General features: G+C 54.8%; 1 protein-coding gene across 1 annotated transcript; it reads right to left on the bottom strand.

Moving 5' to 3' along the window:
- Nucleotides 1-615: 615 nt before the first annotated feature.
- Nucleotides 616-19,470, bottom strand: SPOP (speckle type BTB/POZ protein). Its single transcript, XM_053965555.1, has 10 exons — nucleotides 19,203-19,470; nucleotides 12,773-12,905; nucleotides 12,047-12,168; nucleotides 10,640-10,791; nucleotides 9,715-9,842; nucleotides 7,526-7,703; nucleotides 6,446-6,501; nucleotides 5,677-5,799; nucleotides 3,522-3,664; nucleotides 616-1,725 (listed from the first exon to the last, which is right to left on the bottom strand). Exons 2-10 carry the CDS (start codon nucleotides 12,848-12,850, stop codon nucleotides 1,581-1,583), a joined length of 1,125 nt encoding a protein of 374 aa, XP_053821530.1. The 5' UTR covers nucleotides 12,851-12,905; nucleotides 19,203-19,470; the 3' UTR covers nucleotides 616-1,580.
- Nucleotides 19,471-23,700: the final 4,230 nt, after the last annotated feature.

Raw genomic sequence — 23,700 nt, 5'->3', positions numbered from 1 at the left:
CCCCCAGGGATGGGGCAGCCACAGCTGCTCTGGGAATTCCATCCCCGCATTTTGGGAGATATTCCCAGCACACGCTGCCAGGGAATGCCAGGGATGAGATCCCAGGGGGTGGAAAAGGGAGGGAGAAGAACTCTCCTTCCTCCAGGGATGGAAAATCCGGGACAGGAGATCCCTGATCCATCCCCTGGGATCCATCCCCTGCCCAGCCCGGGCATTCAAGCTCAAATCCCTCTGGAACTGCTCCCATTCCCTTCCCAGGGGATTTGGGGCTCATCCCAACATTCCCTCGTCCCAGCCATCCTGAATCCCATCAGGATTGTCCTGCTCTCCCTCCTCACCTCCCGGCAGGTGCAGGTGAAGGGAAGGACCCAGGGCTGGAATCCCGCAGGAATCATTAAAAAGTCTGGAATTTTTTGCCTCACCTGCAAGGAGAAACAACAGATTTGTATTGAAATTCCCTGTGCAACATTCCCAAAAAATCTCCCCTGGCTTCCAGGAACCTCAGGGCACCAGCAGGACACGGCAGAGCGAGGAGAACCCGAGGAGGCTTAAAAACGGAACAGATTTTAAAAAAACCCCAAACAACGAAAAGAAAAGGCCAGAGATACCACAGGGTACAAAATAGGAATTATTTATATTTTCCAAAAGAAAAACAAAAAGAGTTCCCAGCTATTGAAACATCTCTGCTGTAAGAAGTGACTAAATAGAAAGGGACAGGGCTGGCCCCAGACAGCCAGACCAGGTACAAACAGTGTAAGAATCACGGAGCAACTCAGGGACGTCGCACGCAGCCGTCAGCAAGAGTGAAATTCCTCCTGGGGGGGGGGATTTTGGGTTGGTTTTTTTTTTTTTTTTCTTTCGTTAAAAAAAGAGGGAGGAACGGGGAAACAAAGCAGGGAAAAATGCCCAGAGCATTTCCCACAATGTTGAAAACAGAAACCGTCGGTGCTGCTCTCGGCTCGAGGGGTCTGCAGTCCTCTCCCAGCACAGCCTTCACCGCCCCTCGCGCTCCGAGCTGGCATTTCATAGAAAAAGGGGCTTTTGAACCATTTTTTTTCTGTTTGCAGTGGACACACAAGTGCTAAAACAGCAAATTCATCTCCTGGCCGAGGGCAGCGGGGCACGCGCACGTCCAGCTCAGCTCGGCCACCAGGACTTTCGGAACGTTTGCCATAAATACTCCTGGAGGTTTCCTCCCCAAAACCTCGGTGGAACTTCTGCCTTCGCTCCTCCCAAAGCGAGCAGAGTCCTCTGCCCCAGGCATCCCACACACACAGAGCCCCGGGCCGGGAGTGCCGGGGGAACAGCCGGATCCTGGAGGGCCTCAGGCGGGTGCAAGGGAACACACAGACACAGGGAATCGCAGGAACAGCCCCAGAGCCCACCCTCCCCCCTTTTCCCAAAGTTTCTCGGTGCTGTTGGACAAAGTCTGGATGTCACACGGAGCAGCCTCTTCCCCCCAGCAACAGAGTCCAAGCTCCACAGGCCTCGCCGGCTCCCCGGTGGTCAAGGGCTGGGCAGCAGCGGCAGCAGCAGCTGGGGCCGCTTCCAGAAAAGCTCGGGATGAGGGTGGCAGGGGTTTAGGATTGCTTCAGCCGCTTGCGGGGCGGGCCCAGGAACGGGCACTGCGCCGAGGCCAGCGAGCGATAGGCCTCGGCCACCAGGTGCGGGTGCGACACCACCATGGACTTCCAGCCCGACGTCTCCATCACGTCCGAGGCGTGGCTGCAACACAGACAGGGCCGGCCTGAGGGACGGGGATAGCCGGGAGCAAACCGGGAATGGGGACTGGGATAGCCGGGAATGGGGACTGGGATAACCGGGAATGGGGACTGGGATAACCGGGAATGGGGACTGGGATAGCCGGGAATGGGGACTGGGATAGCTGGGAATGGGGACTGGGATAGCTGGGAGCAAACCGGGAATGGGGACTGGGATAGCCGGGAATGGGGACTGGGATAGCCGGGAATGGGGACTGGGATAACCGGGAATGGGGACTGGGATAGCTGGGAGCAAACCGGGAATGGGGACTGGGATAACTGGGAATGGGGACTGGGATAGCTGGGAGCAAACCGGGAATGGGGACTGGGATAACTGGGAGCAAACTGGGAATGGTGACTGGGATAACTGGGAATGGGTCTGGGATAACTGGGAATGGGGACTGGGATAACCAGGAATGGGGACTGGGATAACCAGGAATGGGGACTGGGATAGCTGGGAATGGGGACTGGGATAACCGGGAATGGGGACTGGGATATCTGGGAGCAAACCGGGAATGGGGACTAGGATAACCGGGAATGGGGATTGGGATAACTGGGAGCAAACCGGGAATGGGGACTAGGATAACCGGGAATGGGGACTGGGATAACCGGGAGCAAACCGGGATCAGGAACTGGGATAACAGGGAGCAAACTGGGATTAGGGATTGGGATAACAGGGAACAAACTGGGATTAGAGATGGGAATAACTGGGATCAAAGTGGGATTAGGGACCAGGATAACGGGAGCAGCCCTCCAGGTTCTTCCCAGGGCCCCGAGGAACTCGGGGGTTTCCTCCTCCTGGGCTCTCTCGGGTGTCGGAGGGGTTTGGCCCCATTTCAGGCTGGGAGCTCAGGAGGAAAAGCTGCAGCAGATTCCAGGTGGGATGGAAGAACACAGAGCTCATCCCAAGCCCAGCTCTCGGCACAGGAATGCTTTAAATCGATATAAAAAGCACTGGAAGAACTGCACCCAGTGACAGAAATGTTCCATTTATTAAAGCTTGGCAGGGATTTTCCATCTGCTGCTGGATTGAGAGCTGGGATCAATCCCTCAGCATCAAATCATGGAATGCTTTGGGGTGGAAGGACCTGAAAGCTCATCCAGCTCCATGGGCAGGGATGGCTCCTGCTATCCCAGGCTGCTCCCGGCCAGGACCATTCCAGGATCAGAACTCCCTGATCCTCCCCTGCCTGCACCTTCTGGTGATCCCAGGAAACTCCAGAGCAGCTCCCGGGCTGTTCCCACTCTGGACAACCCCAGGGGACAAGGCTGGCCTGGGTTTGGGGCAATTCCAAGTGAGGAATGCTGGATAAACCATGGATCACAGGGAGGGAACTCAAAAATGACAGAGCAGAACCTTCCCTGCACGGGCCAGCACAGGAGTGGGAACCTGCTGCTCCCAAGGAACAGCTCACAACAAATCCTGGAATCTTGGGGCTGAGAGGGAGCCCAGCTTTGGTTTGTTTGGAGTGAGCAGTGAGAGAGGAAAGGGGAAAGGGGAGAGGGGGGGAAAAAGGGGGAAAAGGGGAAAAAAGGGGGAAAAGGGGGAAAATGGGAAAAAAAGGGGAAAGGGGGAAAAAAGGGGAAAGGGGGGAAAAGGGGAAAGGGGGGAAAGGGGAAAAAAGGGGGAAAGGGGGAAAAAGGGGGAAAGGGGGAAAAGGGGGAAAGGGGGAAAGGGGAAAAAAAGGGGAAAGGGGGAAAAATAGGGGAAAAGGAGAAAGGGAAAGGGAAGGGTTTGTCCATCCTGGAGCAATTACTCACTAATTAATGAAGTCCACGGCCTGGGTTTTGAGCTGGTCTGCACTGTGCAGGTCAGCCAGGATCAGGATCTCAGCTGCGTTCTCCACGGACAGGTTACTGCAGAGAGCATCCTCACACATCACCTTCAGCCTCTCCAGGGCATACTGGGGACAAAAACATGGAATTACACCTGGAATTACACCTGGCTGTGCCCAGGGACCCTCACACATCACCTTCAGCCTCTCCAGGGCATACTGGGGACAAAACCATGGAATTACACCTGGAATTACACCTGGCTGTGCCCAGGGACCCTCACACATCACCTTCAGCCTCTCCAGGGCATACTGGGGACAAACCCATGGAATTACAGCAGGGAACACCTCAGGGGAGGTGGGAACCCTCAGGCTGTGCTCCTCCACTTCAGGTTTGTACCCCAGGAACGTTCTGTGCCCTGAGCTGGGATCCATCTGTGGGATCTTTGCCATGGGATCAGCTCCACCACCATACATGGATTTATGATTGACTGATTTTAGGTTCTGAGTGAGATTTCCCCATTAGGATTGGATTCAAATGCAGAATTCCAGCTCGTGAAGCCCTGAAGCCTGGCTCATAACAGAGGCAGAGCACCCGGAGTTTTCTCTGGCAAATTGAGAGGGCAAATCAAATTTCTTTGCTAATCTGTCTCAATAAATAAAGCAGTTTATGAGGCCAGCCATGAGTTTGGATAATTGCCTGTCAGAGCCTCAAAATGTAACAAATAAAGCTGGGCACTCTCCTGCTGGAGATGGAACATTCTCCTCCATGTATCCACTTTTTAGTTCCATTTTTGCTACAAATAACTCATTTTTAATTACATTGTTGGCCCCGAGTGGCCACTGTGGGCTCTCAGCAGCAACATTTCCCCTTCCTCCTTTTTTAATTCCACGTCAGCTCCCTCCAGCCTCCTGCACCCAGAGCTCCTGAAGTTGAATTTTGCTTGGTTTTGGGCTAATTACAGCTTTTTCCTAAGAGACAGCAGAGCTCTGAGGGAGCTGCTTCAGTCCCCGGGGGTAAATATTGGTTGCTTTATGTGCTTTCATGGAGGAGTTTTTTATTCCTGCTTTTAAGGCACACAATGAGCTGGAAAAGGAAAGCAAAGCTGTGTTAAAAGGTAAGGAAAGTCAGAATTAAAGCTCTCCCTGCCTTAAGTGCTGCTCCTCCAGTCAATACCTTGGAATATTGGAAAAATGTGGGGATGGTTGTGACCACCCCTGGAATCTCCTGGCTCTGATTCCCACCTCAATCCTGGCTGGAATGGAGCTTTTCCTGCCTGACCCAGCCCTGGGATGGAGCCCAGGGACACAAAGGGGCACAAAGCACCCCCAGCCCAGGAGAATCCCAGGAGCAGGGAAAATCCCAGGATTCCAGGAGCAGGGCAGAATCCCAGGATTCCAGGAGCAGGAAAAATCCCAGGATTCAGGCTCCAGATTGGATCTTTCCCTAGCACGGAGTCACTTCTGAGGGGAAAAAAAAAAGCAGAAAAATGGAATAGTTTGGGTGGTAAATGATGGATTTTCAGGGGTTAACAGAGCTCTCACTCCCATCTCTGGGGCTGCAAAGGGGAGTGGTAGAGTCCCAGGGAATTCCAGCAGCTCCCAGGAGCAGCAGGGACTGGCAGTGCAGCAGGAAAACCAACAGCATTTCCCACTCCTGGATTTCCAGAGCCTCAGGGCTGGCAGGAGGCAAGGCAGGAGGAGAACTGTTTGTCCAGATTCAGCACTGCTCTGGGGATTTGGGAATAACCACATGGAAAAACATCCCTGGGTCTGCTCTGTAATTGTCTCCTCAGCCCAGCTCGGATCATGCTGAGCAGGCTCTTCTGGGAGCTCCAAAAATCCTTAAAAATGAGCAGTAGAGCAAAAATTCCTGATGGTTTAATGGGAAGATTTGCAGCAGAGTCCTCTGGAAGCTTCAAAAATGCTCAAAAATGAGCAGTGGAGACAGAAATCCCTGATGGATCTCCAGCTGTGCAGCTCCAGGTGTGTTCTCTGTCAATCTGCTGGTCCAGGTGTGTTCCCAGGTTTCCCTGGAAGCCTCAGTTCTGAGGAACCTGCCCGTCCCAGGGCTCTGGGAGCACTGTGGAGAGGAAATCCCATGGCATTCCAGCTCCTCCAGCACCCATAAATCCTGAGTTTACCTTGTCAGCAGCTGCCAGCAGGTCATCAGCCATCTTGTCCAGGTTTGGGGCCTTCCCAGTGTAAATGAAACACATCATTTCCTTGAAAACCTCGGGCTCCACATCGTTGATCTCAACCCGGTTCTGCAGGGGGGAAAACGGAGCCTTTTGGGGTCTGCCCGGGGGCTCCAGGGCTCCTCCTGCCCCAAAACCCTTCAGTGTCACAGGGAAATCGGTTACAAGGAGTTGAACTTGAGCAAGAAAGGGAAAAAAAGGGGGGAAAGGAGGGGGAAAAAAAGGGGGGAAAGGAGGGGGAAAAGGAGGGGGAAAAGGAGGGGGAAAAAGGAGGGGGAAAAAGGAGGGGGAAAAAGGAGGGGGGAAATGGAAGGGGAAAAGGAAGGGGGAAAAGGAGGGGGAAAGGAGGGGAAAAGGAGGGGGAAAGGAGGGGGAAAAAGGAGGGGGGAAAAGGAAGGGGAAAAGTGAGGGGGAAAAGGAAGGGGGGAAAGGAGGGGAAAAGGGGAAAGGGGAAAATGAAGGGGAAAAGGAGGGGGAAAAGGAAATATGTGGATAGAGCAAGAACAACTCCAAGCTGTATCCCACATTCTCCACTTCCCCTGTCCCCCTAGGCTCCTTCCCAAGGGAACAAAGGGACAGCTGATCCCGGATCTTCCCCTGCTCTCTGCAGGAGCAGAGGTGCCCCTGTGCGAGAGGAGAGGAGCAGCTGCAGTGCCAGAGGGATCACCTGAGCAGGGCCTTTCCCTGCTGGGGGTGCTCCTCCCCTGGCTCTCACCTTTTTGCTCTCCTCCATCTCGTGCTCGAACATGGCGCTGAACACCGGGGAGCGCGCTGCGGGGGGAACGGAACTCGCTGGGAATGCTGCATCCTCTGGGAAGGGCTGCCTGCTGCTGCCAGCACCTCCCCAGCTCCCAGCACTTCCCACCAGGGACTGCCCAGGGCAACGGCATTCCCAGAGGAGCTGTGGCTGCTCCGGGATCCCTGGAAGTGTCCCAGGGCAGGCTGGATGGGGCTGGGAGCACCCTGGGATTGTGGAAGGTGTCCCTGCCATGGATGAGCTCTGAGCTCCTTCCATCCCCCCTATTGCCTCCATCCCAAACCATTCCTTCCATCCCAAACCATTCCCCCATTCGCTCCATCCCAAAGCACTCCCTCCATTCCCTCCATCCCGAACCATTCCCTCCATCCCAAACCACTCCCCCCATTCCTTCCATCGCAAACCATTCTCCCATTCCCTCCATCCCAAACCATTTCCTCCATTACCCTCCATCCCAAACCACTCCCACCATTCCCCCCATTCCCTCCATCCCAAACCAATCCTTCCATTCCCTCCATCCCAAACCATTCCTTCCATTCCCTCCATCCCAAACCATTCCTCCATTCCCGCCATTCCCTCCATCCCAAACCATTCCTTCCATTCCCCCCATCCCAAACCAATCCCAAACCAATCCCCCCATCCCAAACCAATCCCAAACCAATCCCCCCATCCCAAACCAATCCCCCCATCCCAAACCAATCCCAAACTACTCCCCCCATCCCAAACCAATCCCAAACCACTCCCCCAATCCCAAACCAATCTCAAACCACTCCCCCCATCCCAAACCAATCCCAAACCAATCCCCCCATCCCAAACCAGTCCCAAACTACTCCCCCCATCCCAAACCAATCCCAAACCACTCCCCCCATCCCAAACCAATCCCAAACCACTCCCCCAATCCCAAACCAATCCCAAACCACTTCCCCCATCCCAAACCAATCCCAAACCAATCCCCCCATCCCAAACCAATCCCAAACCATTCCCCCCATCCCAAACCAATCCCAAACCACTCCCCGCTCTCCCCCGGGGCACACCCACCTGCCAGGATGGCTTTGTGGCCCTTGAACTCCTGGCCGGCCACGCAGAGGCAGCAGTCGGTGAAGCGCGAGTTCTCCCAGAGCCCGCCCAGCTCGTCGGCCAGGCGGCACTCGGGCACCTTCACCATGTTCATGGTGTTCTGCCCCGAGATGTTCACCGAGTCCTGCACCACGCTCACCTGGGGACAGGGACACTCACACGCTGCCCCGGCCCCGCAGCAGGCTTTGCCCCCAGGGCAGCCCCCTCGCCCCAGGCACCGAGGGGGTTAAAAATTCCCCACTTCTAAAGGGTCCTTTGCAGAGATCCCTGCAGAAGGTTTGGGATTTGGGCGTCCATCCCAAATCCCAAACCCCAGCAGCAGATTTCCCTCCCAGCCCCGCACTGACAGCACGTCCATGCAATTCAGGAGGAGGTTTCTGAAGGAAGTGGAACCGGATTTTTGCTCTTTCCTGATTTTTTCCAGACACCACACCTGACCCAGTTTCTCCTTCCATCCTTGTGAAACCTCCCCAATCAATAATGCAACAGCCACCACTCCAGGGGAAATGAGGGATACACAGAGCTCCCAGAGCCCAGCACAGACCCCACAGGGGCAGGGGCTGACCCCTCAGTGCCCTCCTGCTTCTCCTTCCAGGAGAGCTAAATACTCTACAACACAATTAAAGCTCACTCCAGACCGAGCTCAACAAACCCCAGGCTTTGTCAGACACTGAGGGAGATCTGGAGGAGGCAGATTCCCAATCCCTGCTCCAAAGGTGAGGAATCTCCTCCAGAAGGGCCTCGTTGGGAGCCTGTGCAGCACCAACCCCGTGGTTAAACCTGGGTAAACCACAGCTGCAGCACAGGCCAATTAGCAAAGCTCAGTGATTAATTGTGCCCTGCTGCAATCAGGAGTGATGGAGGGGAGGCAGAGGTGAGGCCATTCCCTGGATTTGCTGTCCAGCCCAAGGTAAATTCCAGTTCTGTTCAGGACCAGTGGCCAAGGAAGAGCAAGGACAGCCAGGGAAGCTCCACAGGGTGGGAAAGGAGAAGGGAAGCAGGAAGTGAAGGAGAAAAAAAAAGAAGAAAAAGAAAAAGAAAAAGAAAAAGAAAAAGAAAAAGAAAAAGAAAAAGAAAAAGAAAAAGAAAAAGAAAAAGGAAAAAGGAAAAAGAAATCCCAGTCTTGGATGCCAAACTAGGTAAGGATTTGTTTCTTCCACGCCAGACTCTCCTTTCTCCTCCCATTTTGTGCTCAAGGAAGGGCTCCCTCCATCCCTAGGAATTTCTGCTGCTGATCAAACATCCTTGAGATGTTTGCTCATTTAAACATGTGCATGATTATGATGGCCAAAACCTGAAAAAAAAACACCCCAAAAACAAACCAAAACCCCCCCAAAAATCCCAGCTGTCAAAGGACTTTGAAGCCCTTCTTTTATTCCTGAAAGCAAACACAGAAAAAAAAAAAAAAAAAAAAAAAAAAAAAAAAAAAAAAAAAAAAAAGACTCCCAGAAAAAAAGTGCAGGAGATGCAAGGAGAGAACAACTTGTTCTGCTCTCTTCTGGCAAAAAAAAAAAAAAAACCCAACAAAAAAACAGCTCCAGGAGAGTGTTTGCAGTTAAAAAGACAATGGGAGTGAGGCAGAAGCAGCTCTGAAGACATTAAATTAGAGTTTCTATCTGCTCATTAAGGTTTTTCAACTTAAATCTCTGGGTTTGGAAATAACTGGCTGCATCTTTGCGTGGAATAGCACAAGTGAAATAATAATGATGTTGTAGAAAAACACAAACACAATGACCAGAAAATGGTGATTACTACAAAATCTCCTTTTCTCACATTTTTCTCTTTGCTGGCTGTGCAGACACATTGAAGGAAATAAAGAGAAGCTCACTTTTATTGAGCAGGGCAGTTCCCAGTGCAGATCCAGACTGTGATTATCCCAAGCAAGCCCCAAATTAAGGAGCACAAACAGAGGGATGGGAACGCCAAAGCAGCAGGAAATGATCCTCAAACCTGCCCAATTCCCACCATCACTCCAGGGAAAAGCCGAGCAGGAAGCAGCCAAAAGGCAGAGGGATGAAGCAGGCAGGGGAAAAGGCACAGCCAGAGCAGAGGAGCCCAGGGCCAGAGCACCCAGCAGTGATCCCGACCCCGCGAGAGCGCGGTGAGGGAAGGCTCAGCCCTGCCTGGGCTGGGAGCTGTGTGGGGCTCACCTCACAGAACAGGGTCAGTTTGTCATCTGGCAGGAGCCCGTTGGCCTCGTCCAGCAGGAAATCTCTCCTGATGAACTTCTTGAAGCCCCAGTCCTTGCCTTGCACGAAGCGATAGGCGCGCTGGCTCTCTGCGGGACAGGCCTGGCTGAACCCGGGCCAGGGGCACAGCAAACCCCAAACCCTGGCCCAGCTCATCCCAGGAGGGGTTTCACCCACCCACAGGGTCTCACCTCACCCCAGGGGGGTTTCCCTCCCTGAGAAGGGTCTCACTCACCCCAGGGTGGGTTTCCCTTCCCCAGAGGGGTCTCACTCACCCCAGGGTGGGTTTCACTCACCCCAGAAAGGGTTTCCCTCCCCCAGGAAGGGTTTCACTCACCCCAAGGAAGGGTTTTCCTCCCCCAGGAAGGGTTTCACTTACCCCGGGAAGGGTTTCCCTCCCCCAAAGGGGTTTCACTTACCCCAGGGGGGGTTTCCCTCCCCCAGAGGGGTTTCACCCACCCAGAGGGGTCTCACTCACCCCAGTCAAGGTTTCCCTCCCCCAGGAGGGGTTTCACTCACACCAAGTGGGGTTTCCCTCCCCCAGAGGGGTCTCACTCACCCAAGGAAGGGTCTCACTCACCCCAGGAAGGGTTTCACTCACCCCAGGAGGGGGTTTCCCTCCCCCAGGAAGGGTTTCCCTTCCCTAGAGGGGTCTCACTCACCCCAGGAGGGAGTTTCACCCACCCAGAGGGGTCTCACTCACCCCAGGAAGGGTTTCCCTCCCCTAGAGGGGTCTCACTCACCCCAGGAGGGGTTTCACTCACACCAAGTGGGGTTTCCCTCCCCCAGAGGGGTCTCACTCACCCAAGGAAGGGTCTCACTCACCCCAGGAAGGGTTTCACTCACCCCAAAGGGGGTTTCCCTCCCCCAGAGGGGTCTCACTCACCCATGGCCTTGGTCTCCTCTCCCTTGGCATTGAGGATGGAGAACTTGAACTTGGCCCTGACCTCGCTCTTGGGGCAGCTGACCAGCAGCAGGTACAGGGACAGGTAATCCTTGCTCTCCTCGTCCAGCCCCTTGGGGTTCACACGTAAACACCTGCAAAAGGGGGTTGGGAACGTTGGCAGGTCAGGGGTGCTCTGCAGGAAGGGCACTGTGGGATTTTCACATTTGCACAGCAAACAAGGGCTGATAACCCTGAGCCCCAGGGGAGCACGGGGGCTGAAAGGGGCAGAGCTGGGGTACAGCTGCACCCCCACACTGAGAAAAACACCCAGGAATTATGGGCAGCCCACCAGATCCCTAGGGAAAAGAGCAGGGAGAAGGGCTGGAATCACTGAGAAGCCCCCTGGATACCAATCCTCACAAAAGGAAAGTGAAATAAATAAAATGGAGGCAATGGCCTTGGGGAAGTGCAAGAAATGCAGAGAAATGGTCGATAAAATTCCACAGGAGGCAATTGCAAGGAACAAGGGATTTCTGGAAGGCTGGTGGTTCTTAAAAAAAAAAAATACAAAGGTTAAAAGGAAAAACTCCTCCTGTGTGAAGAAAAGGCAGGAAGAGGCTCTTCCATGACCTGAAACATGACACAGAATCCACCAAGAACAAAAAGCAGACAGATAATGAACAGCTCCCACACACAGGGACCAAATCCACAGATCCAGATGTTCCAGGGAGGGCTGAGAGCAGAGGGGACAAAGGTGACAGGAACAAAGGCAGGCCAAGGAAAGCACAGCTCTGCCACCCAAAGGAGGGAGCTCACACTGTATCCCATGGATACAATTCATCCAGGGGCTGCTTTCCCACCAGTGCTACTGAAAAGGAAAATTCTGAACCCCTCAGCAGCAGGGTAAAACCAGGAATCAGAGCCCTTGGATGCACCAGGACACGGCTCAGAGCAGACACAGGCTCTGAGCAAAGTCCACTCTGAGTTACTGGAAATGACTGAGGCCTCAGGGAAGATAAGGAAGGTTTAGAGGACAGGGAAAGGCCCCAAATGAGGTCACCCTGAAGAGGCAGCAGCAGTGAGAGGACGTTGGCACTTCCCTCATCCCTGAGCTCTCCACGGCCACAAAAAGCTGCCACTCACAGAAAGGGAATTCACAGCAGGAAAAATTCACTTTTGAACCCCATGGAGTATGAGGGGCTGGAGCTGGGGGGGTGATTTGGGCTGTGCACCCTCACGGCCTCACCTGGCTCGTCACAGAAATCTGTTCTGAGGGTAAATATTGCTTTGTGTGCAAACACTGCTGAGGCATCGGGGCTTCCACGTGCAGGACAAGCATGTTTTCATGGATTCCCCTGTCCCAGCCCAGCTGGGATGAACCCCTCTCCCTCTCTCCCTGGGCCTCACCACTTGAGTTTGTCGTTGGCTCCAGAGGAAAAGGTCGAGCTCTTGATGACCTCCCCCATCTCCTCCCGGCAGAAGCTGAAGTTGTTGATGGTCCACATGTAGGAGAACTTCACCACCTTGATCTGGATGGAGAGAACAGAGTTTAGGGTCAGCCCTGCCCATCCCAGAGGGACAAAGTGCAGCCCCCAGCTCGGGGTGGGGGACCTGGCGGGCTGGGAATGGCTGCCAGGGGCACCGGCTGCCCCAGGGCTCCTGAGTGACAACTGCAGTGTGGGGCTGGTGTAACCGCTGTGTAACTGCTGAGTAACTGCTGAGTAACTGCTGTGTGCGGTGTGTAACTGGAGTGTGCAACTAGAGTGTGTAACTGCAGTGTGTGATTGCTGTGTTTAACTAGAGTGTGTAACTGCAGTGTGTAACTCTCCTGTGTAAGTGCCCTGTATGTAACTGCAGTGTGTAAGTGCCCTGTGTGTAAGTGCAGTGTGTAAATGCTCTGTGTGTAAGTGCCCTGTAAGTGCAGTGTGGAACTGCAGTGTGTAAGTCCACTGTGTGTAACTGCAGTGTGTAAATGCTCCGTGTGTAAGTGCCCTGTGTGTAAGTGCCCTGTGTGTAAGTGCAGTGTGTGTAAGTGCAGTGTGTGTAAGTGCCCTGTGTGTAAGTGCCCTGTGTGTAAGTGCCCTGTGTAAGTGCACACCCCCAGCCCCGGGAGCACAGCCCAGCCCAGCTGACCTGTGTGTAGCACCAGCTCTCGGCCACGGGCCCGCTGGACATCTCTGCCGGAGGGGGGGGACTCGGCACCCTGGACATCGCCAGCTTGGAATCGGGCAGGGCACAGGCGGCAGGAAACGGAGCTGAGCTGCACCTGGGAGAGAGGAACCACAGAAATCAGGAACCAGCAGGAAACAGAGCTGAGCTGCACCTGGGAGAGGAACCACAGAAATCAGGAACCAGCAGGGAATGGGAGCTGAACTGCACCTGGGAGAGAGGAACCACAGAAATCAGGAACCAGCAGGAAACGGAGCTGAGCTGCACCTGGGAGAGAGGAACCACAGAAATCAGGAACCAGCAGGAAACGGAGCTGAGCTGCACCTGGGAGAGAGGAACCACAGAAATCAGGAACCAGCAGGAAACAGAGCTCAGCTGCACCTGGGAGAGAGGAACCACAGGAATCAGGAACCTGCAGGGAATGGGAGCTGAGCTGCACCTGGGAGAGGAACCACAGAAATCAGGAACCAGCAGGAAACAGAGCTCAGCTGCACCTGGGAGAGAGGAACCACAGGAATCAGGAACCAGCAGGGAATGGGAGCTGAGCTGCACCTGGGAGAGAGGAACCACAGAAATCAGGAACCAGCAGGGAATGGGGCTGAACTGCACCTGGGAGAGAGGAACCACAGAAATCAGGAACCAGCAGGAAACGGAGCTGAGCTGCACCTGGGAGAGAGGAACCACAGAAATCAGGAACCAGCAGGAAACGGAGCTGAGCTGCACCTGGGAGAGAGGAACCACAGAAATCAGGAACCAGCAGGAAACGGAGCTGAGCTGCACCTGGGAGAGAGGAACCACAGAAATCAGGAACCAGCAGGAAATGGGAGCTGAGCTGCACCTGGGAGAGAGGAACCACAGAAATCAGGAACCAGCAGGAAATGGGAGCTGAGCTGCACCTGGGAGAGAGGAACCACAGAAATCAGGAACCAGCAGGAAACAGAGCTCAGCTGCACCTGGGAGAGAGGAACCACAGGAATCAGGAACCAGCAGGGAATGGGGCTGAACTGCACCTGGGGGGGAGAGAAACCATCAAAATCAACAGCCAGCACAGAAATGGGAGCTGAGCTGCACCTGGGCGGGGGGAGAGGAACCATAAAAATCAACAACCAGCACAGAAATGGGGGCTCAGCTGCACCTGGGGGGCACAGAGAGACAGAAACCATCAGAACTGAGGACAAATCAAACCAACCCGAGGGGTTCGACCTCCCTCTAAACACCTTCAGAATGTGATGTTACACTGAAACGTTTCACTGAAACACTTCCAGCCAACACAAAGCACCCCAAAGCCCAGCCTGGAGCCCAGGACGGAGGGATTTGGCAGAGGGAAGAGCCCAGCTGAGCCTTCTGCTCACGGCTCTGTGTCCTGCAGCACCTCACACACAGCGGGGTCACGGATTCCTGCAGCAGGAGCAGCAGCCAGGGAAGGCAGGCAGGGTTTTTGGGACTGGCCACCTGTCTGCACGCTGAGCAGCAAGATGGTCGGGGATGGAAATGCTTCAGCAGGAGGAAATGCAGGGAATAAATAAATAAACCATGAGAGCAGGCCATGAAACTGGATTTTGTTGTTAAAATTGCAGTAAATTTCAGTGATTTAGTTTGTAATTAACATCTTTTTACTCGTTGCCATGCAAGGTATTGTGATCTCTGAAAATGCAGCTTGTATTTAAGAAGAGTTAAAAGGATGGATTTAAAAAAAGTCATAAAAACAACTTGAAATAACTTTGGAATCCCCTGAAACAGCAGTTCCACACATCCCTGGCCAGAAGGTGGGAATGAAACCTCCAGCCACAACCAGCTCCTGGTCTTCTCCCTGACAGGGAATTCTCCATTGGCTGGGTTTGCCTGCTCAGGACACTTCAGATGTCACCAGGTGTCACCTCCCCAGCAGTGCTGGCACCTCTGCACTGCAGCTGGATGGAAAAGCACGGCAGGCACAGAGGTCTGAGGGAAATATTTGGGAAATAATTCAGATATCACGGCTCAGGAGAGGCAGGGACACACGTCAGGCACAGGCAGAAATATCAAAACACAGGAAACAAAACAGAAAATATTATTTTATGGCCCCCTGTGTACAGTGAGAGTTTGCTACTCCTTGGCTATAAATAACAAACTCCTGGCTCGGGACAGAGTTAAAATCACAGCTCAGGGCAGGGCGAGTCTCACCCCATTCCCAAGCACTTCCAGATGGAGACGTTGGATCCGAGGGCAGAGCCAGAGCACCTGGGGAAGCACAGGAAACGTTCCCTTGTCACCCTGTCCTGCCAAAATCCCCTCCTGGCTCCACAGCTCAGCTCTGCCTCCAGCAGGGAAACCCCTGAGACCCCACCTGCCACAGGTGGGCACAGAAACCCAACAAACAATCCTGGAAAAGACTCTGGAATCACCAGACTTTTGTCCCAAAAATTGGTCATTTTCCGCCTCTCAGGATAAACCAACTCCCTCTTAAGAAACACAGCAGAAATTCCTGGGAATTTCCACTTCCAGCCAGGTTTATTCACAGAAAGGGAACTCAGGGCGGGCTGGGAAGGAAGGAGATTTTTAATTGAGGGGTTCAAAAGATGAGTGGCTGCTCCTGGGGCCAGCAAAGCATCAAACAGTGCCTGGGAACAGCGCAGGGAGAGGCAGCAGGAAGGGATCGTGGAGCAGGAAAACAAGGGATGAGGCAGGAAAAGCTCCTTTACTCCCTGCATCCTTCAAAGCCTCGGGAAGGACAGCAGGAGGTTGGAACAGGAAAAAGGGGGGAAAGGGCAGGGAATGAAAGGGCAGAGCTGCCCATTTCTGGAGCAGTGTGGGCAGAGCAGTAATCAAAGCCACCCTTCAAAAACGACACAAATTCCTGAATGACTTTTTCACCCGGCCCAGGCCAGCAAACAAACTCGTACCTGTCCAGCTCTGCTTTGCCTGCTCAAGCCTCCCTGTCTGCTCTGCTCAGGGCTCAGGTTGGCCCCAGCCTGAGGAGATGTTCACACTTACAGCCATACTGGGGGCTCTGTCCCTGGGCTGGACCGAGAGGAGGAATCCCCCAGCAGCCCAGCTCTGTCACCCCACAGGTGACCCCGTGCAGGGGCTGGGATCAGCTCTGGAGCTGTGCCTGGCTCTGCTTTCAGAGCCCTGCAGCCTCTGCTGGCCCTGCCAGGCCGGTGCCACCACGGGGGCTGTGCCAGCTGTGCCCTGCTGAGACACGGGGGGGCTGCCCCCTCCAGGGACCCGAAATCCCGGGCAGGGATTTCACCTGCGTGACACGACCCAAAATGTCCCTGAATGCCATCAAATTAAATGTTTGTACCCTGAGCACTGTATTTTCACCAACATTACTGACCTCACCAGACCCCTAATATCTAAAATTAGCCCATTTTCAGATTAACCTCTGGACTTCTGCTGTGTTTAATTCTGCCCCAGGTGTGCACAAGGCCGTTCTCTGCTGCTGGAAAATGATTTTTGTTATCACAAGTTGGATCAATTTTCAAAGCCCCAGCATTGCTGTGTTTAATTCACAGCCCGAGTGTGACACCAGAGCCAGCCTCAAATGCACAATTTAAAACTTGTGTTTGTGCCTAAAGCCATTTTTAAATCCTAAACCAGAACCTTCCCAGGAGGATCTGTAACACAGACTGAGAAAAGCTGAACCGAGGTCTTAATATGAAAATTTCAGCCCTATTTTCTCTAAAATCAGCAGATCCTCCTGGGTTCTGCTGCATCCGTGGCCAAACCAGCACCTTCCAGATGGGAATGTTTAATCCCTGCCACGATCCTGACTTTATGAACTCTGCAGATGCCTAAAAATAAACTTTATAAACTCCACAGATGTCTAAAAAATCCCTGGAGCTGTGAGGCCAGCAACACCTCAGATCACAGCAGTGCAAGCCCTGCCTGCAGCCAGAGAATTCCCACCCAGGACATCCAGGAATTCCCCAGGCACTGACCACAGTCAGGTCTTTGGTGCCTTTCCAGCCCCAAAAACGTGGAGGGAAAACCCCAAAACAACCCCAGCCCCCCCACTCAGTCCCAGCTCATCCCTGCTCCGTGTTCTCCTCCTCCTCAGCCGTGCTCAGCAGCACAGAGACTTCCAGAACCTCTCGTGGAACAGCACAAAGCCCACAGGGATCACCCACAGCTCCCGGCCCTGCACAGGCCATCCCAAAATCCCATCCCTGGGCAGCCTTGGGAATGTGCTCATTCCCTGAGGAGCTGTTCCAGTGCTCCACCACTCTCTGGAGGAAGAGCTTTTCCCTAAAATCCACCCTAAATCCCTAAAATCCACCCCAAATCCCTCCTGACACAGCCCTCGGGTCCTGTCCCTGCTCAGCAGAGAGGAGAGCTCAACACTCAATTACTGCTCAGCTCCTTCCTCCCACAGCAAGCACTGAAGGGACATTTAAAAACAGGAAAACAACAGCAAAAAGAATCCAGTTGATTCCCAGATCAGCTTCTGAACACCAGCAGCTCCTCTGCCTCCTCGGGGGTGCAAACACCTCAGCCCACAGCAGCTTCCTGCCCCATCAGGTGTTTCTGGACTTGGCCACACGTTTTCATTCCAGGGCTCTCAACTCCAAGCACAGAAACTCCCGGCAGCAGCTCCTGGACTGAGAACGAAGGAGCAGCTCTCTCACTAAAAGGGTTTTGGCCGTCCCTGTTTGTTTATTTTGGGCTTTCTCCATTTTCCGACAGGTTTCTGCTGCGTTTCCTCTCTGCACCGAGCAGCAAACCCCAGCAGAGCGAGGCTGAGGAGCCAGAGAGATCTTACATAATCCTCCAGCCGTGCAGCAGATCCAGCCGGAGCGGGTGGGGAGCAGGGATCCCACAGAATTCCCGTGGGATTCCCAAGCCTGCTCGGGGAGCAGCAGCTCCTGCCCGAGCTGCTCAGGGATAACCCCCAGGATTGGGATGATCCCGAGCTCCCAGGTGGGCAGGAGAGAGCAGCAAAGCCCACGGGGAAGTGCTGGGACGTGCCCGGAACAATCCCTGGGCTCCTTCCTGGGAGTCCCTGCCCAGGAGAGGCTCAGCGAGCTCCCAGATTAACCCCAGTGCAAACTGGGCCAGGAGCTGCTCGGTTAACTGGTTTCACATTTAGCAGCACCAGAGCCCCCTGCACAGGAAACCAGCAGGAAACTGGAGTAAGGATGGCACAAGAAATTGTGGGGTTTTGAAGCACTCCAGCGTGGGCTGGGCCGGCAGTGATGCCCTCACTTTAACCCCCCTCCCCGACCTGTGTTTGTGCCCAAATCCTCGAGATTTTGGGGAGAAAAGGGGTGGTTTTATAACAGGAACTCCACTCCAGCCAATCAGGCTGTCAAACGTGGGAGCAGTTTCCATTTGATGGGCACAGTTCTGTGCCACTGTCCCCTGCTGCTGCAGGGACAGGATGACACCCTCTGAGCGTTCTGCTGCTGGGCTGTCCTGAGCTCAATCCCACCCATAACAAAGTAACAAAAAGAGGGGGAAAAAAAAACCAAAACAAACCCACATCTGTTTTTTCTTCAAGTCACAACAAAACAAGGGAGAAAATGACACCAAGTCGTTCTGGGCAGCTGGTTGGAAAATGTCACTGAAAGAGAAATCAGGTGGGTGTTTTACTGAAATAATTTAGGGTTTAGAGTTCTGCTTTATAAAGCATAAATAAGTGTCATTCTTCAAACTCTCACAGGGCTTCACAACAAGCCACCACTTAGAACTCCAAAGGCAAAGTGAAAAAAAAAGAGGAAATGAGGGAAAAGTGTTTCTTTTCGTTATGTCAGGACGATGCTCTGGAAGCACAACACAAACACATTCAGCCATGCTGAGTTGGAGAGGGCTGACAGCAGATCTCATCACACCTGGGATCCTCCTGCCCCTCTCAGAACTCCTGTCAGACCCAGACAATTCCATCTCCCACTCCAGGCGCTCTGTTTCCCCTTTGGAACACCAGGAATGCGGACGATGCTTGGCAGCAGCAGCGCTCCAGGACGGCCCCAGCTCCCCGGGAAAGGGAATTATTTCCCTTTCCACACTGCAGGATGATGCACCATTTCCTCCAAACAGCACCACAGGCCCGACACTCGCCTGGGGAGCACAGCCGCGAGCCCGGCTCCCATTCCCAGCCAGCCCAACTTCGCTCCTGCCTCGGGAACGGGCTCACATTGCGGCCAGGCCACAACCTGTCACCCCTCAGCGCCTGATGCTGCCGCTCCTCGTCCCAGCGCTCCCACTCCGGCCCGCTTCGCTGTTTCCCACTCGTGCTCCCTCAGCCGGCTCCAGGCACCCCACAGCCCCTGTGCCCCAGCCTGGCGATCTCCAGGAATCCCCGCTCCAGGTTTTTCCCCAACTTTTCCCCCCCGCCCTCGTCCCTCAGGCCCTGCGCTCCCTCCCCCCCCCCCCCCCACCCCTCCCCTCACAACTCCTTCCCCTCCGCTCTCACCTCGCGGCCCGAGGAGCGGCCCCGCCGGCGGTGCGGCGCTGCTGGGAGGCCGGAGGGAGGCGGGGAGCGCTGCCCGGGCAGGTGCGGTGTGTGGGGACGGCGCCCGGACCCCGCAGCCCCCTCAGGAGACCACCAGCAGCTAGGGATCACTATTTGGCAGCATGTCCTCCCGGGCCGGTCTCCGCCGAGCGCGACCTGGGGATCACTATTGCGCAGGTGCCCGCAGCAGCTCAGCGCGCATGCGCGCGGTGCCGGGGCGGCGTGTGGGGGGGGTCGGGATATGGCGCTGCCCAGCGCTCCCCTCACGGCCGCGCACGCGCACTGCGGGACTGACGCCGCCGGCCACGCCCACCGCCTTTTTTTTTTTTTTTTTTTTTTTTTTTAGCCGCGCGCCCGTCGCGCGAGACCTCTCCCCGCGCCGCGAGCACGCGCGGCCGGGCCGGCTCCTGCGCATGCGCTGTGCCTCAGACCCGTCTTTGTGGCAGCTCCCGTCCCTCCTGCGCTCCCACACACAGCTCACTCTGTGGCAGGCGCGCCCCGGCGGCCCTGCCCTTCTGCTCCCCGCTGATGAATGCTCGTCTGGCCTCGCCGGCCCCGCTGTTCTCGTTCGGCACCGGCTGCTGCTGCCGCAGCGCCGTTCCACCGCGGGGTCGGCGCGGGCGGCGGTCTCGCTGCCCACACGTCCGCCACAGAGCCTTGCCTCACGTCGCTCTCGCAGGCGGTATCGCCTTTCCCCCGTCGCTGGGGAGGTTTCTGGGCGTGCCGTCGCCCTTTTCCTCACGGCTCCGTGAGGAGACACCTGCCTCAGGGAATGGCGGGTGCTATTTTCTTCTCACGGATCCATGAGGGGACACCTGCTGCCTGAGGGAATGGTGGGAGCTGTTTTCTTCTCCCAGCTCCATGAGGGGACACCTGCCTGAGGGAATGGCGGGAGCCGTCTCTCCTTCCCTCACGGCTCCATGAGGGGACACCTCCCTGAGAGAATTGTGGGAGCCATCTCCCCTTTCCTCACAGCTCCATGAGGGGACACCTCCCTGAGGGAATGGCGGGAACCATCTCTCCTTCCCTCACGGCTCCATGAGGGGACACCTCACTGTGGGAATGGTGGAAGCTGTCTCTCCTTCCCTCATGGCTCCATGAGAGGACACCTGCCTGAGGGAATGGTGCAAACCATCTCCCCTCACAGATCTGTGAGGGAACACCTGCTGCCTGAGGGAATGGCGGGAACCATGTCCTCTTTCCTCACGGCTCCATGAGGGCCTGACTGCCTGAGGGAATGGTGGGAGCCATCTCCCCTTACAGCTCCATGAGGGGACACCTGCCTGAGGGAATGGTAGAAGCTGTTTTCTGCTCACAGCTCCATGAGGGGACACCTGGTGCCTGAGGGAATGGTGGGAGGCATCTCCCCTTCCGTCACAGCTCCATGAGGGGACACCTGCCTTAGGGAATGGCGGGAACCATCTCCCCTCACAGATCCGTGAGGAGACACCTCCCTGAGGGAATGGTGCAAACCATCTCCCCTCACAGATCCATGAGGGGACACCTCCCTGTGGGAATGGTGGGTGCTGTCTCTCCTTCCCTCATGGCTCCATGAAGGGACAACTCCCTGAGGGAATGATGGGAGCCATCTCCCCTCACAGACCTGTGAGGGGGCACCTGTCTGAGGGAATGGCGGGAGCCGTCTCTCCTTCCCTCACGGCTCCATAAGGGGACACCTCCCTGAGAGAATTGTGGGAGCCATCTCCCCTTTCCTCACAGCTCCATGAGGGGACACCTCCCTGAGGGAATGGTGGGTGCTATTTTCCTCTCATGGCTCCATGAGGGGACACCTGGTGCCTGAGGGAATGATGGGAGCCATCTCCCCTTCCCTCACAGCTCCATGAGGGGACAACTCCCTGAGGGAATGATGGGAGCCATCTCCCCTCACAGCTCCGTGAGGGGACACCTGGTGCCTGAGGGAATGCTGAAGCTGTTTTCCTCTCACAGCTCCATGAGGGGACACCTGGTGCCTGAGGGAATGTTGAAGCTGTTTTCCTCTCACAGCTCCATGAGGGGACACCTGCCTGAGGGAATGGCAGGAACCATCTCTCCTCCCCTCGCGGCTCCATGAGGGCCTGGCTGCCCGAGGGAATGGCAGGTGCTGCTTCCCCTCACAGTTCTGTGAAGAAGTGTTACCAAAATCCTCCAAAAACATTGTGAAAAATAAGACTCCACCCGTTTTTCAGTGTTATCGAGTCAGGCCTTGCTTTCTTCTTGGTCCAGGCTGGTGCGTGGCTGACAAAGTTGCTCCACGCCCACGCTGATACAAAACTTTTTAACTTATTTATACATTTTAAGCAAAGGAAGCAGTTAATTCGTTGGTAGGGCTGTTCTCTGCTACTTTGTAGTGGTTTGTAACCAGTGAAGCAAAGATGTCATTGTTACCAGTCCTTAATTACCGGAAGGTTTGTAGAGAAGCTTATCCAGAGCGAGCCTTCCCCTCCTCACCTCCAGCCTCGGGGTGAATTAATTCCACTGCACACAAAGCACCCCAAGAACAGAATTACCCAGCTGCCAGGGCACTGCCACGCTTATTGAAATGGGAAATGCAAAACATTTTTGTCTTCTCCCAGGTGAGAAATGCTGCTCCTGGCCAGGGGCTGCCACGTCCACCCACGGCTGCCTCCTGGATTTTTGGGAATGTTCTCCGCAGTGTCCCAGGTTTTCCTGGCCAGTGTCTCCTCCTCCGAGCAATCCTCAGCTCCTGCTGCATTCCTTCGTGTCCCCAAGTGCTGCCCGTGGTGACAGAGCAGCAGGTGATGAAGAAATGGCTCTGGGAGGTGCAGGGCTGGTGTTTGCATTCCCACGCTGGCCACACATTTCTCCTGGAAACCGCCTTTCATCCCTTTTCCATTCCCGTTTTCCCACCTAAGCTGCGGGTTTTTAGCGATGTGTTTCTCCTCTCGGAGCTGAAGTAGCAGAGGAAATTACAGCACCAGTTTTACAGACAACAAAGAGATTCCCCCTCCTCCCCCGGCAGCCTCTCTGCAACCAGAACAAACAGAAATTCTCCTTTAATCCAGCACTGGCCAAGTGTCGCTCTGCAGTGGGGAAGTCAAGTTCCTCTTCAGGTTCTCCTGATCAAAATTCTCTTGTTCCCAGGAAGTGGAAAATTAAATTGGGCACCTGTGGAAATGGAGGTGGAATTTCACCACTCCTCCCTTTGCAAAAGTCTCAGCTCTGTTCCCTCTTGGTGGCTGGGGGAAGAGAACTATTGTCACTTCTTCGTGCCTGGGCCACAATTCTGTGATAAATAAACAATTCCAGGTGCTTGAACCTTGGGTATTGGGATGGGGATTTTGGCGTGTGTGGAGTGAGAGCTCTGAATTCCCGGCTCTAGGGACAATTCCCACCTGGATGGCAGCAGGCAGGTGGCATTTCCCTGTGACAAGGGACACCAAACGCTGCCGTACCCCCAGGTCTGGAGGTGTCACCCTCTCACTCTGACTTCCACGGGAAGCTGATTAAACACATGGCTCTGACAGGAGCTGCGTGCAAGAATTTTAACTAGCTGCTGCTTTTTAATATTCGCTTCCTCTTCGGGTTTAATTATTTCGTTCCTGCGTTTTCCCTTTCAATTTACTAAAACTCCAGAAATGTAATTAGGGAGAGGCTGAGCTGCGGAGAGCTGCCAGCGTTTCTCCGCCGTGATTAAACGGAGCGGCCCTGCCTCCAGCGCGGGGCTGCAGGACAGGATTCCAATCATTATCCCCTTATCCAGGAAGGATCTGCGGCACGTCGGGATCAGAGCTATTGAAAATGCAGCACTAATTAAACTCCCCTATCAGGAGAGGATGAAAACGCAGTTATTTCATTATTTCCTGGATTCGCCAGCTCTGTTACGAACCCAAACAAACCCGCTGCAGACAAAGCCCAGCTCAATCACGGGGGAGACTTAATGAGGCTTTAATTTGTGCAGCACTCACGGAACCGGTGCAAGGTGCTGCTCCCCTCTGCCCGTGCCAGGGGCACCTGTGGAGCCCATTTCCCATCTGGAGAGCACCAGGAACACTGTGCCACGGAGCCACGGCCAGCTCTGGGGAGCTGCTTGCTTTGTGCTCGGTTTAAATCCTTAAATACCGTGGATACCACAGCCTGCGATGTGAAATGGTCATTTTTTGGTTACGGCCAGTTAGGAATCCGTTCTCCCCCGCTGGCGCCAGGGTGTTTCCATCCCTCGCAGATCTCCTGCTCCCCCCAGCCCAGCCCAGCCCCTCTGGAGGTTTTCTCCTGTCACAGCAGCCCCGGCTCTGTCACCTCGGCGTGCCCCAGGGGGCTCGCACGGGCAGAGCTGCTGGATCCTGCAACCCCTGAGCCGTGGAAGGCTGAGCATCCTCCCGGCAAGGGGAATGGAGAGCCTGGGTCTTTGTTTTGTATTTTTATTATTATTATTTTTTTTTAATTTGTATTTGCAGCCCTTCTCCTCCGGGTGGGATTCACGGTGGAAGAGCAAAAGCTG

This window comes from Vidua chalybeata, chromosome 26 (assembly GCF_026979565.1).
Source record: "Vidua chalybeata isolate OUT-0048 chromosome 26, bVidCha1 merged haplotype, whole genome shotgun sequence".
Classification (NCBI taxonomy): domain Eukaryota; kingdom Metazoa; phylum Chordata; class Aves; order Passeriformes; family Viduidae; genus Vidua; species Vidua chalybeata.
This window is presented reverse-complemented; position numbering and strand designations above follow the sequence as displayed.

Excerpts from the sequence above, each read along its gene's own strand:
- SPOP (XM_053965555.1), bottom strand. The coding sequence starts at position 12,850 with ATGTCCAGGGTGCCGAGTCCCCCCCCTCCGGCAGAGATGTCCAGCGGG. Across the intron at positions 12,169-12,772 it reads AGAGCTGGTGCTACACACAG|ATCAAGGTGGTGAAGTTCTC; the intron begins GTCAGCTGGGCT and ends CTCTCCATCCAG. Across the intron at positions 10,792-12,046 it reads GCCAACGACAAACTCAAGTG|GTGTTTACGTGTGAACCCCA; the intron begins GTGAGGCCCAGG and ends CCCCTTTTGCAG.